This window comes from Petromyzon marinus, chromosome 10 (assembly GCF_048934315.1).
Source record: "Petromyzon marinus isolate PM22_M1 ecotype Great Lakes invasive population chromosome 10, UKy_Petmar_22M1.pri1.0, whole genome shotgun sequence".
Taxonomy (NCBI): domain Eukaryota; kingdom Metazoa; phylum Chordata; class Hyperoartia; order Petromyzontiformes; family Petromyzontidae; genus Petromyzon; species Petromyzon marinus.
This window is the reverse complement of record NC_133676.1, coordinates 9,472,378-9,489,971: the sequence shown is the minus strand read 5'-3', so window position 1 is coordinate 9,489,971 and position 17,594 is coordinate 9,472,378. Positions and strand designations below refer to the sequence as shown.

The 17,594-nt window shown below is 41.6% G+C and overlaps 1 protein-coding gene across 3 annotated transcripts; it reads left to right on the top strand.

Annotated features, from left to right (window-relative positions):
• The first annotated feature begins 5,416 nt into the window (after positions 1-5,416).
• Positions 5,417-16,440, top strand: LOC116940950 (uncharacterized). 3 transcript variants are annotated; one of them, XM_032951380.2, is made up of 9 exons: positions 5,418-5,736; positions 7,373-7,761; positions 8,445-8,573; positions 10,808-10,937; positions 11,404-11,582; positions 11,976-12,055; positions 12,210-12,334; positions 12,466-12,659; positions 12,829-16,440. In XM_032951380.2, the coding sequence occupies exons 2-9, from the start codon at positions 7,453-7,455 to the stop codon at positions 12,949-12,951; spliced, it is 1,269 nt and encodes a 422-aa protein (XP_032807271.1). In that variant the 5' UTR covers positions 5,418-5,736; positions 7,373-7,452; the 3' UTR covers positions 12,952-16,440. The 3 variants fall into 3 exon arrangements, with proteins under 3 accessions (XP_032807272.1, XP_032807271.1, XP_032807270.1); XM_032951379.2 differs by having other exon boundaries at positions 5,418-5,854; XM_032951381.2 differs by lacking the exon at positions 8,445-8,573 and having other exon boundaries at positions 5,417-5,854.
• The last annotated feature ends 1,154 nt before the right edge of the window (positions 16,441-17,594 follow it).

Below are 17,594 nucleotides of genomic sequence, written 5' to 3'. Positions count from 1 at the left end.
AATAGATTTTACCCTTTCTGGCAATAAAACAGGCGTTAAGATGTTCAAACACCAAATAGAAATCTAAAAAATTACATTTTGTAGCTGCTCACCCCAACCGATAAATGCTTTGATAGTGCATTGTCGTTGTGCTGTTCGCCTTTTGGCGTTCTCTGGTCTGACACTGGTGAGATAAGACCATAAAGAAGGCTGTCTCTGGTGTAGACCAATCACTTTCAAAGACAATGCCATATATTAAATATCAGAGCATGTTTTTCAATATTCACCATAAGTACGTGTGGTTAATGCAGACATGATTTCTTGCAAAATGTTTCTATTTGGTGTTTGAATATCTTAACACATGTTTCATTGACATAAAGGATAAACCCTATTCTTATGTTTTCATAATATAATGCAAACTTTATTCCTTGCGAAAGGTTTCCATGCCTGTCAAGCCTTTATCAGTGCCTACCTTATTACACACCAATTCGGACCTTATTGGTCACCCTGTTGCCTTATAGATCTCAAAGTTAATCCTACAAAGTCCCATCACAAGGGAGAAACACAAATAAATAGACATAATAATGTGCCCGTATTTAAACGGCTATACGCCGTATGGACCTGAAAAACTCAATTTCCCTGTACAAGAATACGGCTAAACCGGATGGGTTGACAGGTATGGGTTTCTATTTGGTGTCTGAGCATATTAACACCTGCTGTTTCATTGCCATTAAGGGTAAAACCTATTATTATTTTAATATCTGGAAATTGCATTCTTACACGTGCATTTCCCACAATTTACTCAATTGTAAGCGAGGCAAATGTACAGCAGGGGGAGCCACCACGCAACGTTTATTTGTTTTATTCCTTTTGGGAATAAAAACAAATGAGACTAAAGTACCAGTGTCTAGCAGGTTTCGTGAGTTCTCTCTCACCTGGTTAAACTAATTCAGCTGACTAGCAAGGGACCGATAGTGAAGAATACGAAATTAGTTGTAGCCAAGGAATGGAGAGTGGGGCCACATAGGAGATGGAGCGACGAAAATGATCACCCAGAGGTATTTTTTTTGTTAGATCGCGTAAAAGATAAATGTGTCGTTAAACCCGCCACCACCCGACACAGCCAATTAGTAAGGTTTGTCACGTAAACAGAAAATTGGCTCATCTTCTTGGTTCTTTCGGTAAAGTCACGTAGAACGCAAATAATAAATTAAAACAGATTTTTATTTTTTTGTATTTTATTATGTTTTATTTTTATTATTGTATTATTTCCCTTCTACGTGACTTTACCGAAAGAACCAAGAAGATGAATCCCTGCAGTCACGAAAGCTTTTAATCGAAAGAAAATTGGCTGTCGGGTGGTGGCTGGTTTAACGACGAATTTATATTTACGCGATCTAACCCAAAACACCTCTATTATGGATATTGGTCCCGAAATCCTACGTTTTCAACTGATTATTGTACATCGCAACATCGCGAGGAGGCGGTGACGGCGTGGGGAGGTGTCTTCATCCAGCAGTCGATTGACCGTGAATGATGATGGACTCATCGGTATACCAGTCTATGGATTATACCTGACATCAAGTGAATGACGGTATTCGTTGTATTCGAAGGACACGTGACAGAACGATGCGCACACCTTCATAAACCGAAAACGAAAGACAAAAAAGTCACAGGCAGTGAGATTGCGGCCATGTAACCCCCAAGCTACGGACCGTATAGTAAAACCACTGTAGTCTGCACTACCGCAACGGAGAAGGAATATAAAAAACTCCACGAACTCTCTCGGGAAGCCGTCTTTTCGGCGAGCAAAGGACCTCTCGACATTGGCATTTAGCTTCTGAACAAATTGCTGCTGCCATAGGCGCAAGCACAGAATAGAACAGTGACATCAAACACACCCGCTGTGAATGCCGTCACAGTCCGCACAAACTTGTTCATGTGAAATCGAACGTGGCCGAGCGTTTCGAATTGTGTTTGTGCCAATGTGTGCGTGTTGCAAGTTCGCACGTTTTCGGGGCTGGCGGTATTTTTATTATTTTAAGGCCACGGGAAAATCCCAGCAGTGACGAACTTGGGGCTGACGCTGACGGCAGCACCGTACTCACTGTGCTAAAGGCGCACGTGAAAAAAGAATAGCCCACAACCACAACGTGGCCGATTTCTCGGCGACGAGGACTTTTTTTTTGATACTCTAAAAATCGCTACGGCGTGGACAAACACGTATAAGGTCATGGCTGATGATTGTCAAAATGTACTCACGTCACTATGCGTGCTATTGTAATATATAAGGTGAGCGAGACTTCACTGCCATCGCATACCTGTCAACCCCTTCCTTACCAGGGCCTACCTTATCACAGACCAATTCAGACCTTATTGGTCACCCCGTGGCCTTATAAACGTCAACGTTCATCCGACAGAATCCCATCACAAGGGAGAAACACAATAAACAAATAAATGCCCTATAGAAACGGCTGTACGCCGTATGGACCCGAAAGCTAAATTTCCATGTACAAAGCTACGGGATAACCGTGTGGGTCAGCCACGAAAAACGCCCATCATGCATTCAGTGAAAACCATGTAAGGCGGTTTGGGATTAGTTTGATTTTCACTCTCTCTGCGCTGCAAATTTCGTCTGTTATTAGTAACATCAGCCATGATCGATTCGTGGCTGGATGAAGGCCTCCCAACCCCGTAGCCATCCAAAGACATCTAAACCTCGTGATGCATCTGCACACAAGATAATGCCATCGTTCCGTCTCCATGGTGCACGTGCTCTCTGGCTCGTACACCACCATCGGCTGTCACTCGACTATTATTTATTCTTGACCATAGGCCATCATCTCTTTCTAGCAAGGTGTCCTGCCCAAGCCCACATGCTGTTCTTAATGTGTCTTTAATGTGTGTATGCATATTACAGTGAGGGAAAAAAGTATTTTATCCCCTGCTGATTTTGTACGTTTGCCCACTGACAAAGAAATGATCAGTCTATAATTTTAATGGTAGGTTTATTTGGACAGTGAGAGACAGAATAACAACAACAAAATCCAGAGAAACGCATGTCAAAAATGTTATAAATTGATTTGCATTTTAATGAGGGAAATAAGCATTTGACCCCCTCTCAATCAGAAAGATTTCTGGATCCCAGGTGTCATAAAAGCACCTGTCCACAGAAGCAATCAATCAGATTCCAAACTCTCCACCATGGCCAAGACCAAAGAGCTCTCCAAGGATGTTAGGGACAAGATTGTAGACCTACACAAGGCTGGAATGGGCTACAAGTTCATTGCCAAGCAGCTTGGTGAGAAGGTGACAACAGTTGGTGCGATTATTCACAAATGGGGTTCCATGCAAGATCTCACCTCGTGGAGTTGCAATGATCATGAGAACGGTGAGGAATCAGCCCAGAACTACACGGGAAGATCTTGTCAATGATCTCAAGGCAGCTGGGACCATAGTCACCAAGAAAACAATTGGTAACACACTACGCCGTGAAAGACTGAAACCCTGCAGCACCCGCAAGGTCCCCCTGCTCAAGAAAGCACATATACATGCCCGTCTGAAGTTTGCCAATGAACATCTGAATGATTCAGAGGACAACTGGGTGAAAGTGTTGTGGTCAAATGAGACCAAAATGGAGCTCTTTGGCATCAACTCAACTCGCCGTGTTTGGAGGAGGAGGAGGAATGCTGCCTATGACCCCAAGAACACCATCCCCACCGTCAAACATGGAGGTGGAAACATTATGCTTTGGGGGTGTTTTTTTCTGCTAAGGGGACAGGACAACTTCACCGCATCAAAGGGACAATGGACGGGGCCATGACAATGACCCAAAACACACGGCCAAGGCAACAAAGAAGTGGCTCAAGAAGAAGCACATTAAGGTCCTGGAGTGGCCTAGCCAGTCTCCAGACCTTAATCCCATAGAAAATCTGTGGAGGGAACTGAAGGTTCGAGTTGCCAAACGTCAGCCTCGAAAACTTAATGACTTGGAGAAGATCTGCAAAGAGGAGTGGGACAAAATCCCTCCTGGGATGTGTGCAAACCTGGTGGCCAACTACAAGAAACGTCTGACCTCTGTGATTGCCAACAAGGGTTTTGCCACCAAGTACTAAGTCATGTTTTGCAGAGAGGTCAAATACTTATTTCCCTCATTAAAATGCAAATCAATTTATACAAATTTTGATATGCATTTTTCTGGATTTTTTTGTTGTTATTCTGTCTCTCACTGTTCAAATACACCTACCATTAAAATTATAGACTGATCATTTCTTTGTCAGTGGGCAAACGTACAAAATCAGCAGGGGATCAAATACTTTTTTCCCTCACTATGTTATATGATCCATATCTTCCTCTTTATGTGTTAATGTATGCAATCTCTCCTTGCCTCTCAACGCACTTTTCAATTTCTGTTCCATTTCGTGTAAGATGATATACAGTAACTTCATACCTGTTAACCCCATATCAGTAGACATTTTTTTTTAAAAACTAAATTCCCTGTACAAGAATACGGGTAAACCGTGTGGGTTGACAGGTATGACAATCTAAGAATGTCAACGGAACGTACAATATTTATTACAACCAAATGCAAATTAACGACAGGAAGCGGTAGAATAACTTTCTAAAGGAAAGGTCGCAAAGTTGGGCTCGAGATAATTGCAAGCAAAACTAACTTCACGTACAAAAAGTTAACGGAACAAGTGTTAAGTTGTTTTGTTTAACCAGGTGACCAGCATAGCCTAATCTTCAAGAGTTACCCAGGTTTACCAAAGCGGCAAAGGGAACCCCGATAAAATAAAGTACAGTAATTAAATTGAGATATAGGTTGGAATGGAGATACAACTGGAAAACAGCAGAATGGGAATATATTATTACCTCTAACAGTTATTGCAGGCAGACCAGGATGAAAATGGTACAATAATGAAGCAGACGAGAGCAGGTTTTAGTAGTTTGGAAAGAATACGAACTTCATAAAATGAAAGTACCACCATACCTGTCAACCCATACAGTTTACCCTTATTCTTGTAGAGATAAGTTTAGTTATTAGGTCCATACGGCGTACAGCCGTTTCAATGCGGGTCAAATTTTGTTTTAATTCATCCGTTTCTCCCTTGTGATAAGACTTCGTAAGGATGGACGTTTAGATATGTAAGGGCACACGGCGGTGGGGGGTCTGAATGGGTCTGCAATAACGTAGGCAACTAATAAACGGTGGGGTTTGTTGACCAGGGTTTATATAAGACCTAACGTTACTAAACGATGCGTATCGCTGGTGTTTTCCTTGGCTTCCCGACATTGGGACGGTCGTAAGCGGTTCAGAGAGCGATGGGTGGGTGGGTAGGTGGGTGGTGGTGGTGGGGTTGCGTTCGCTGCGCGTCGTTTCGAGAGTGTGCGGTAATCGCGTGTGGACAACGCGACCTGCTGCTGCCCGGTGAGCAGGAAGCCACGCATCCAATGCGCTTTACCGCACACGCCGTCGTTGCTGAAACACCACCTCACGTCCCCCCCCCTTCTCCCTTTCTTTGCTCCAGTTTTCACGGCGGTAGGGGAAGGGTTATTTTTTTGTATTTTGCTCACAACAAAAAAACATATACGTAGTTTTTTTTGTCTTTCTTCCGTCGTTGCGCAGCTCGTAAGACGCGCGGTGGTTGTTGTTGTTGTTGCAATAACGATGAACGGAGGCCGAAATTGAGCCTGGGCGATCCAGCAGCGGTCGCCGCCGCCGCCGCCGCCATCTCATCTCAATTCTCCTCTCGTGTGAGTCGCGGCCTCTCGTGGCTCGAGACTCGCTCACACCGCGGGTGACTCGGGGAGGGACGTGGAGGGAGGAGGAGGAGGCCTGTAGGCCTAGCCGAGTTGTCTCACGGTGCTGAAGGTACAAGACGACGAACGGCTGCGGCGTTTTGCTGGCCTCTGTGCCTTTGAGTTACCCCACCGGTGGGGGGGGGGGGGGGGGTGCCCGGTGGACCCTGTTGGGGTGTGATCTATTTGCTATAACCGTTTAACAAAAACACACACACATGTTAGCGAAATGTGCCTCTCTAGTTTGGTCAGATTGTGGTGTAGATAACCTTTGATAAAGCAAACACGAGCGACTTTTAAGTCTAGAGTGGCGTAGTATGGTCAAATAACACCCACGATCTGCGGTGAGATACTCATCCAGCAGTGAATGGACACACGGGCTGGTACGTGAGCCACTAGTGCCCTGCAAATGGTTTTGTGGCCATACGCAATTTGTGGATTTACTTATTGTATAACATCTCCAAATGCCGTGCTCGTGTAGGAATTGATGCGATTAGGGGCGCTTTCCTGGAAAAGTGGAAGTGATTCGTTTGCTCAAATGAGCACTAATGTTAACAATTCTGAGCGAAGTAGTGCAAATGCCATATTCCTTAAGTCTCCAGCGGACGACCACTGTTGACTTCCCCGACAAAGTGGTCCACAGTACTTGTGTCGACCCCGGAAGAAGATGCTGGTCCGAGTCATTCACCTGTAACCAGGATTATAACTCATTCACCTGTAACCAGGATTATAACTCATGACCTTCCAACTTGCAAGCCGCTCAGCTCGACTGCGGCACCAGCTGGCCGGATCGAAGATAAGGAAATGAGTAATGCACGGTTGTAGAATGTACACAAAAAGGTGTCGGAAAACGTTTTAAAGTGTCTTAATTCACCACCTTACGTCTGTTTTGCATAGCTTATGCCATCTTTACATCGATCTGTTTTGCAAGAAATTATGTAAGTCTGTCGCGGCAAATTACCTTTTTACTCGTACAAGTCGACTTCGGACTGCTTTGTTACGACCTTGGCTAAACAACCTGACGGACTGTTCGTACGTTGCTAATCTTAGGGATTTTTTTAATTAACAGAGTCTCTTCTGTTCATCAGAATGCTTGTAGTTGAGAGTTACTATAATACAGAATAAAGCTACTGATAACGGTGTATGGTACACATGGAGTATTCAAGGAACTTTTAACTGTGAAATAACATCTTTTAAACCCTGGAATTATTTCATGTTAATGACCTATCAATCCGTCAACACCAGTTTTACTCTATTATGTGGGTTTTCGCAATTGTGCTATATCACTGTGATGTGTTTTGGGGTTGTACTGTGTTTTTCAGCATTATGTCCGACGTTTTGCTGACAATTATATGTTTCTGCTCATGACACTTTTTTAGCCAGGTAGACTCCTGGTGTCTGCCAATGCAGTCAAGTAGTTATTTAATTAGCGTTTTAAAACTAAAAGTAAGCATTTAAATAGTTACCTGTGTTATTTTAAGATATGGCACCGTCCTGCCCACTCCACATGAGCGTTATCAATGGGAGAACTTTATTTTCTCGTAGTACCTATCATGTCCATAATTACAACGATAATATGTGTTCTGCCCAGGACACTGCTTTTCCTCATTGAGCACAAAACGTTGAGGAGGGCTTGCTTGCGAAGACGAGAGGGTCTTCACCGGCACCATCATGATAGAGAGCCAGAGCAGCTCGGACGATGACATCTCCATCCTCAGCCAGACTGAGCTAGAAGGCGAGAAGATGGAAGGATCATCTGGCATGGAGCCTTTGCGCCTACCCATGCAAGTTCCAACGCCATCACAGGGACTTTCGCATAGGAATGAGTCCGAGGACAGGCTGGGCTCGCATGGCGCGCTGCTGGTGGCATACGGAGATCTCAAGACTCGCCTGCAGCAGTCCGAACGTGAGAACCAGTTCCTGAGACAGACTGTGCGCACGCAGGACATGAAGATTCGTCAGTTGGAAAATCTGCAGCAGGTACACCGCTTTACGCGTGCACGATCAAACGCATCTGTTGGATAGACCAAGAAGGGTTACTCAAGTTTTGTTCCTCGCCCAGTGTTAAAAGCTTATTGGTAAATTGATAGATTCGGTCGTAGTGTCCTATAATTCTGTCCTTATCACTCGCCATGGTTTTTTCACGTTTATTTATAGCCATATGAATGCAGATGAAGTCATTATAAGCTGCACATGCCTGATGATTGGGAAGCATGTCCCGTATGTCCGAGAAAACGCTTCATTTAATCATCAAGAGTCTGACCATTGTGGGTTGCTCGGACTGGAATTTGGGAAACTGCATTAGACAATTTTTCATGTGTATAGCATTTTGTCTGATTTGTTGATGAGAAAAAAATTGAGATAAGGGAGGTGTGGGAACTTTATTTAAATCATGTTAAGAAAAATCTAATGCTTACCATAATTATTGGCAATGTGATATTGTTGGTATTTTTTTCATGTAATTTTATCAAGACCCATTTTTTGTTATTAGACAAATAGTTCATGATGTATCGTAGTAGCATTGTCCTGGGGAGAGCATACAAGTATGTGCCTGCGTAGATATTTTTACAAACAAGGAAATACAGTACAGTTGCAGCGTCATCATACATTGCGACATAGCCTATGCTACATTTGAACAAAAATGTATTCTGAAATTCTTGTAGGGGAAGAATGGAGTGGTATCTGGCGATGGAAAAAATGGTCACGTGAGTGAACAGTTAAACAAGGCCTACCAAGCATATCATGATAACTGTTTGGAGAAGAAAGAGATGTTTAAGAGCCTGCAGGCAAAGGTAAAGAAAGCATGCTGCATGTAGTTATTGACAGGTATTCTAACCACAATAAGTATATGTATACTTGGAATCATACCGAAATGTATATATAAAGGAACACATGGATAAGATAACATACACATTGTATGATGATGTGCAGCGCTTTATCAATCCACTCCTGTATGAAAGCCTCCCTTCGTCTTGGCAGTCACAGGGGATGTTTGGCTATGCTGCGCACTATTCCAAGTGAGTTGGTGAAGGTGGGTACTCAAGGATCGGTTCGGATACCACTCACAACTGATTTTAACCATGGTCAGGAATTGAGCTCAGGTTTCCGGGTTCATAGAACAGTGTGCGAATCACCGTGCCAGTTCTCCAAAATTAGAGACATATGCAAGTTCGAGCCATCAAATTGACTGCTAAGAACAGTAATTGGGCAGAACAATTTGCTAGAAAGGATGATAGCTGGTGCTCGGGACTAATAACAGTGGCAGCCAAAGAGGGAAGAATCCCAAGAGGACATCCACCAAAGAGATGGAGTGAAGAAATCAGCCCATGTGCAGTTGATATATGGTTTATTACATCATAAGACTTGTGGGCGATGGTAATGGCTTGGGGAAGCCTTCATGCAGTCGTGGATTGAATGGCTGGTGATGATGCAGTGCAATGGATTACCAGATATACACTTTGTACACCCACATATATGATTTGGATATCATGATTGGGAGGAGTGTAGACTGAAAATATGTACTTTGAATACAAATAAAAAATTTTAACTAGTTTTATTGTGTGGAGAATAGATCATGTTCAGATCCAGACCTTTGATACCTTAATGTTTATGGTTTCTCCATGGAAGCAAGACTCGGTCCATTTAAGACATTTAAAATATGAAATGTTTATAGCCAGATTAAATTAAACTTTCGCAAAGTATTGTTCCATGCAGTTATGAAATACTGCAATCTATTTGGTGTCAATAGTCCTAACATAACATAACAACCGCCATTCGCCACTAAGTGGCGGTGACATCACCACGACGCTTGTGCCAGGCCATGTGCACCTTGAGGCCACGTGAAGTGTCAAACGCCCGCTGGCAGGAGGTCACGGGGCAGACCCAGGTGCCACGGGTCGACTGACTGAGATGACTGACTGAGATGACTGGCTGAGATGACTGGCTGATGCACCACCTGTGCCCCCTACTGTGCCAACCTGCTGTAGTCCTAACAGTGGTGACACATACACAACATAAACCCATTCTCAACACGAGTGTAAAGGTTATAATAATGCTTTCTCAACTGGGCACAAACGATAATAGTTCGGTTGCACATTTTACAATTAGACTAGTCTGTTGTGAGCCGAAGAATAACCCTGTTTAAGCCATTTTTCGGTCATTACCAAAATTACTCTCTAAAGCTCCTCATCGGGCCTTTTCAGTTATTTCCTTAATGGCACTTAGCTAACGGTACACATACACAAATGGCACCTTGTCTCGCTGTGCTCAACATCAAGCTTACATTGTAACCCTTGAAACATGTGGTCTACAGCTGATTTTCCCAGGCACAATGTTACGTGTTAGCCATGACTGGCATGGATTTCAAAAGTACGTCTTTGATTTTGCTATGCTATTTCAAAATGTAATGCTCCGCTGATGTGAATGGTACGTGCAGTGGGCATGCAACTATGTTTTTTTTATTTTGGAAATTCTAAAATTGTCTTGCCTGTCTGCTGATTATTAAGTAGTGTACTCATCCATTCTTCAGTGAAATAACTGCACAGATATTACTAGAGCAGTGCACAATGGACTAAGTGTTTGAGCTAATATACTAACATTCATAGATTGTATGTCAGCATTTAATACTGACCTGAAAGATAAATGTTGTGGTTTCATTTAGTCTGAAGTAATGTCAAAGGTTAGCTGCAGGAATCAAGGAATTAGGCCCTGTAAACACATCCACACCAAGCAAACAGACTGTTATTTGCAAAGATTTCACTGCACTTAGTACCAGATTTGTTAAAAAATTAAGTGAAAGCAGTTTTGTCAACACTTAATGTAAAGATTTAGCTAATAGTACATATAAAACTGCCTTACATTTACTGGTTTTAAATGTTCACGTATTTATTCATACATGGACATTTTATATAAAAGTACAAATTGTGTTCTTTCAAAAATGTAAGATTTTTTTATTATTATACTGTAGCGTCAAATTGGAGTTGTCAGAGCTTGTGAATGCATCATGGTAAGCATATTCCTTTGACAGAACAATGAGGTGGATGGTCTGCAGAAAAAAGTTGAGAGCCTGGAGATGGAGGTGGAGAAGACTGTTGAGCAGCTGCAAGCTCGGGAGGTGGAGCTCCTGCAGATGGTGACAGAGAGAGAGACATTGAGAGGTGCCGAGTTGACTCACTCAACACAGAACACTCACATGTCCAGCCTTTTTGTCAATTTACTGCTGGATGAGAGCCTTCCCATGCCATACAGGTCATGTTGGGTTATTTGACCATATTTCACCATGATTGTCAGTGCAGGTTAGTACAGGCGGGGAGCATCGACATAAAAGCATAGTTCAGACAAACTATGTATTTTGGTGCACTCCCCTCAGCTGCTCACAGCCTGCTTGAAATATTCTTGTTTTTAAATTGTTGCCGCACATTGTGCATTCCTCCTTAATGTGATGTGTGTATAATATTCTTGCTGATGCCGTTTCAAATGTATGTATCCTCATACAAATTGTAACCTAATATTTTTTTTATCAATATCAAATATTATAAACAGTCATAATAGCGCACCACTATATTGGCATTACGTATGTTTTAAGTACTGTACTCAGTATGTGCTGTGTGTGTATGCATGCAGTAAGGGACCAGCTGTACAGTCCCCAAACACAGGAAAGGTCTCTTCCTTTTGCTGCATCCCCTGAGGTGGACATGCATAGAGAGGTGGTGCAACAAAGCAAAGTGTGTGAGCTAGAGAGCAAGGTCAAGGAGCTGGAGAAATCTCTTGAGGCTAGTCACAACAGAGAGTTACAACTCACGGTAAGGGACATGCCAAACACATCAGAATAACTTTTGTCCTTGTCATGTTCTTATTTCGGTTGTCTTGTAACAATACAGCAATAATGTTTGGTAGCCGTTTTTTTAGCATCCTTGTGCACATTGAATATGTATATAATCACAATATGACCCACATTCTGAGTACATTATAATGTATATGTGCTTTGTCTTTAGCTAATTTTTATGACAATTAAATATGCTTAATATTGCATATGTTATAGGTAAGGTATGAAGACTCAGATGTACATTGCTGAAGCATTATTAGATGTACCACAATTTCCTACGTAGTGATATATACTATATATCAGAATGTGTTTGTGAAAATATTGTTTTGCTCCTTGTGGTCTAAATATAACATTTCTTATTTGCAATTAGGAGCGACTAAAATTGCAGGTTCCTAACTCCTTTACAACTGAAAGTTCACGAACAGATCAAGAATTCATCTCATCCAATAGGTAAAGTGAAAATATCAAATGGTGTGTTGCTAAAAACAATGATGGTTACACAATTTTGACGGTTGTTTAATGGGCTACATAAAATGTAAAATAGTTATACATTTTAAACATTTGCTTTATCTTCTAAATTATTCTACTTGTGTTTTTTTTATAGTTTGACAGAAATGCAGGACATTTACCTACAACTTTGTGAGGAGTTTTCTAAGTTACAGCAATTGGCAAAACGCCAATCAGGGCTGCTCCAAAAACTGGCAGCAAAGAAGCAAACGTCTGGTTTCTGTAAGTAGATTTGGAAACCTTGTGCATTCTCGCTATGCTTCACTTATACAAGAGATGTTTTACTCATTCGTTTATTGCATTTGTGATGACTAAACGGTTTGCCTTACTATTCTTGGTTTCTCCTGCCACAGCTCCATTACAATCCTCGGAAGAACCCCATTCTCCCGTTAAAGTGGTTTTACCCAGCAACCATGTAAATGCAGTTCATTACAGGAGTAAGAGCAATGTATCGGGAAAAGCAGACCCATTACCCCTGGAAGACACATTCACTTTGATCAACCGAGGCTGTTCAGACAATGGGGCATTTCAGAGGTTGATCATACAGGTAACTTATTTTTGCGTAAGCGTATAAAAATGTGCCGAGTATTTTCTATCCACGCATCTTTTTAAAACATACTTTTCACATTTGAAGGATGTATTGAATAATTAAACACCTTTTTTTAAATTTCCTTCATTATTTAAATGTTCACCTTTTCTAATTAATCACTTTGCAGAATGTGCCCAGCATGTGTTCAGAGGAGACAGAAGCGGCATGTGCTGTCTGTGGACAGACATTTCCCGCTGAGCTGAAGGAAGAATACAGAAAGCATTTTCAAGCTCATTTTGGGATCATGTGACCTCTTGCATTACAATTGGCTTATTAACAACTTTGTGCCGGTCCAAAATATAGAGATCACCGAAGGGGAAAAGCCACAAAATTATGCAATTCGTTATGAAAGTGCACTTTATTGGAGTCATACTATATGCATTGCAAATATAGTTGGATTTTGGTAATCTCATGGTATAAAAGCAGACTTTCCACGAGAGGGCACTATTACACAACCCCATTGACATAAGTGCCGTATATTGTAACACCATTCCATTTAACGCTTCATATGGTGTGTTAGAACACCGTTGAATCATGTGAAACTGATTTGTAAATATTATTACTACACAAAGAGTGATATATAAACGAGTAAATGTGTATGAAAACCTACAGTTGTGCTCGGTAAATTTACCATTGTGATTTAGATACAACCTCTCAGCTTCCAAGTTCCAGCTGCCGCTTATTCTAAACATTTTTTTTAAACGTTCTGCAAACAGTAATTCTGCAGTCATCACACCATATGGTTTAAAGATGTACACTAATAGAGAGCACTGAAAACACGTCATTCACTTATCACGCTTTGTTATGCTTCAAAATAAATAAGACAAAGCAAAATTGTGTACGTGTAAATTTTTAGTGAATATCTGCTGCAGATGAGGAAAGTGTTGACCGTTCCTTAATGTATTTGTACAAATAGGATGAATACAGAGATATGCTGTAGTATGTGTTCTTGCTGTGCCATGAGAGTCCGGGAGGCTGGGGATTGAGGCAGACGCGCCAGCCTCATTAGGACGTGTCAAATCCGCCCGAGGCAACACAGCCCACCCGTTGTGATCACAAGCCACCTTGTTCTACTCCAGCCAGACTGTACACTCCACATATGTAGAATTTAATTGTGCTTATTTTGACTGTTCACTTTTTTGTCATTGTGTGAATGTCATTGTGCGGTGTGAAAAAAATATATTGGCAGATTTGGAACACATCTACAAAAACGTAGCCTTTTATGACTAATGAAAATATGTAAATAACAGGACTTTGATTCTACCAAATTTTGTGATTTTTTTATTATTATCATGTTATAACAGGTGTTAAAACACAGTAATGTACAGCACTTGTTAACTGCTGGATGACGGCCTCCCCACACTGCGGGCTGTTATTATTTGAATTCCAGATATTAAAATACAGTAATGCCACAGTAGACACTATTACATGTGATTACTTAACAATTTTCAACTGCAGAATGTTTATGGTATTCCTTACCCACCGTGCAAGAAGTGTATTTTGGATTTGTTGAAGTACTCGCTTCCCTCGCATAACGCGTGACGTGCATTCCTGAAAAACAGCGCTTAAGACGAATCGCGCTGTATGAATCCTATTTTCCCATAGACATGTTATAAGAGGGAAGCGTTTCCAAAGAAAATTCAAGTGTTTAATTGCATTGTTTTCGCCCTGGATTTACAAAATACATATAAATGTTATGCCTTTTAAGCATTTTGTGCAATGTTAATATTAAGGTGTTTAATAAATTGAAAAGATTACTACTTGCAAAGATTACTTAAGTAACTTAAGGGCTTCTTGAAAACTTCTGTGAGCTGCTTGTAGCAGCAGCACGTGTAATGCAGGAGGAGATCTAAGATGGCTATGCCCAACCCTTGACACTGGGCGCTGCTATGACACGGTGACGCTATCAGAAATATTTGTTAATTTTTAATTTGTATAATTAACAATTGAAACTCAAAGCTGTGAAGTATATTCCTAAAATTTGAATCGCGGTAACTGCGAATTCACACTATGGGGAGGGGCGCGTTATGCGAGAGAACGCCTGCACATCAATCAGTCGGTTTTTGTTCTTAGAGATTTTACATTTCTGTTCAGCATTTCATAAGGATGCTTTTATCGCATACAGACAATGATCATAGTAATATCTACATTAATTCGCTGGTTTTTGGCTATGTAAATGTACAGTGTTGGTAACAATGTCCTTTACCGATACATTCTACTGTATTTAGGAAATGCACGTTTTGTTGTGAATTTAATATCAAGTTTAAGATCTGGATATCATGTGTTACGCTCATAACTAAGGGTTGATGGCCATAACAGATGCTTTCCATATTTTAAGATCTTCAGCGTCTGTCATTGAGAGCCCCATACAACTGCTCACATTCCAATCTTGGCCAAGCCAATTGTATTTTAACCATTTGTTTACACTTGCATACATGCAGGTTTAAGACGCAATTGAATTCACTTTGAGACATTGAATATGCTACTTGCTACAAAGTTTTTACGATGTTTGCCCCTTTTATGTGATGTTACAGATATGTAGTCCGATACATAAAACAATGCAATCATGAATTTGTTATATACTAAAACAAATTAACTCAAGATAGTTTGTGCATTTGGAAACTACTAACTGTGTAGCATATCTTTAGACTTAATCTCCGTCAGTGGCGTAGTTGTGGTTGGCATGGGTCCTGGTGCAAGGAATAAATTTGGAGCCCCTGTCCAAATTTCCCCCTCTTGCGCAGCGCCTGAGCCCTTGGTCCGTGGGGCTTTTGTTCATTTGCACCACATGCACACTTGATATCTGTACCACCGGTAAGAGGTAACGATATCTATGGGTCATCACCTGCGTTGAGAGTTTTATTTCTGTGCACTGTGTTGTGGTTGTGCTGGACGTCAGTTACTGGGTTCCAAATTGTTAATTGGACTAAATGGTTAAGACAATTGATTATAATGTATTTTTTTACTCACTAATCACCTTCCATCATCTATACACTGCTAGATGAAGGCCTTCCCACAACTTTATATCCCTAAAGGTCCTGCAATGCATTAAGCTCCTGCACATGAACGGATCTCATTCATCCATTTTCAGGATGGTTATCCTCTCGGGCTTATTCTCCCCTTAAGCTGCAATTCTGTTACTATTTTTGTTCATCTGTCATCCCTCTCAATAATGTGTCTTGCCCACGCCCACTTTTCTCAATAGTCATTTTGATGTCTCTAGTGGTGTAATCAGCACTGTGGAGGCAGTGATGGTGGATCACACATGTTGTAAAGCTCCGTCTGGTTCAGCGTCAAGGTGGCCCCATACCCTGGCTCACCAGAAGGCAGTACGGCAAGTGAACTAATCGCCATCTGCTTCCATATGTACAGGGATAGTGTTGTCTCCTTGCGTGTGTGGGGTTTCTCCGAATGCTCCGGTTCACTCCCTCTTGTAAAAACACTCATAAATTGGCTGACATCTTAAAATAAAAACCCAGTGCATGGCCCTTGTGAAAAGAGTCCTACACAGAAGTGTAGCTCTCCTGGATAAACAAGTAGATTTCCAAAATGTGTAATGACGAACTCATTTGTTCCGTGGTCCAATGTGGCTCCAATCTGTTCTGTATCGGTGTATTCCCAGCATGCATCAATGCCTTCAATCATGAATTTCGGCATTTGCATTGTATTTGTCTGTGTCCGTGTTTCTGATCTATTGTCACAATCAGAGTCACGATTTAATAAAACAAACAATGGATTATCTTATCGTTTTTACCATCTTGTTTGTATAGTTAATTCCTGTAGACTATTTCGTACACGGTTCGATACGTGTATTGGTAGTGGATAAATGTGGATAAATGTACATAATCATCGCCCCCCCCTGCTAGCAGACGAATACCCGTTTGCTGGCCACGTGCAGTCGTCACCTCTGTGACCACAGGGGCAGCTGCCACTGGGGGTGCCCTTTCGGTCTGCAGAGATGACCTAATGTCAAGTGCCCTGATGTGGTCGTAATAATCGATTTAAATCGATTCGTGGATACTAGGTATGCTTGTTTGCTTAATATTTTTTAACAAATTTTGGTGATACTGCCGTTCGCAGTGTGCCCAATCACAAATAGCAACAACAAAAACCACCCTGTGATCAAGGGCCATTTCTAGTTTCCTTTCAAGGCAACAGTCGTTGAGGAACGTTCTAGAAGATATTTTTAAGGTATAGTTTGAAAATATGATAACGTATTGTAAATACAGCACAGTAATCGATTTTCACTCGCAATGATTCGAGAAGCGTGTGGTGAGTGGCAACATGTAGAGTACTGGGAATCGATTAATCGGTGCACGTGTATACGGCTCATAGTGGCTACGCATGGTAAATAATCGGCACATCTGTGTACAAGCCTAATCAATCGCGTCCTGTATTTCAAATAACATAACATTCCCCCAAGTAGTCTACATGCATACCTGTCAACCCCTTATCAGCGCCTACCTTATTACAGACCTATTCAGACCTTACTGGTCACCCCTTGGCCTTATAAATCTCAACGTTCATCCTACAAAGTCCCATCACAACGGAGAAACACAAATTACAAAAAATATTTGCCCGTATTGAAACGGCTGTACGCCTCATGGACCTGAAAACTCTGTACATGAATATGGGTACACCGTATGGGTTGACAGGTATGTAATAGCGGCCACGCATGGTAAATAATCGACACATTCTACGTATCTATCGTGAGAGTTACGATTAATTCACATCCGTGTACATGCCTGATCAATCCCGCGCCCTGTATTTCAAATAACACACACGCACATCATATAACAATATCCCCACACCAACCGGTCTATCTCTATAATGCCTATCGCAATCCGGTCAATCGACTAATAAACAATGTGCATTTATGTATAGCTTAATCGG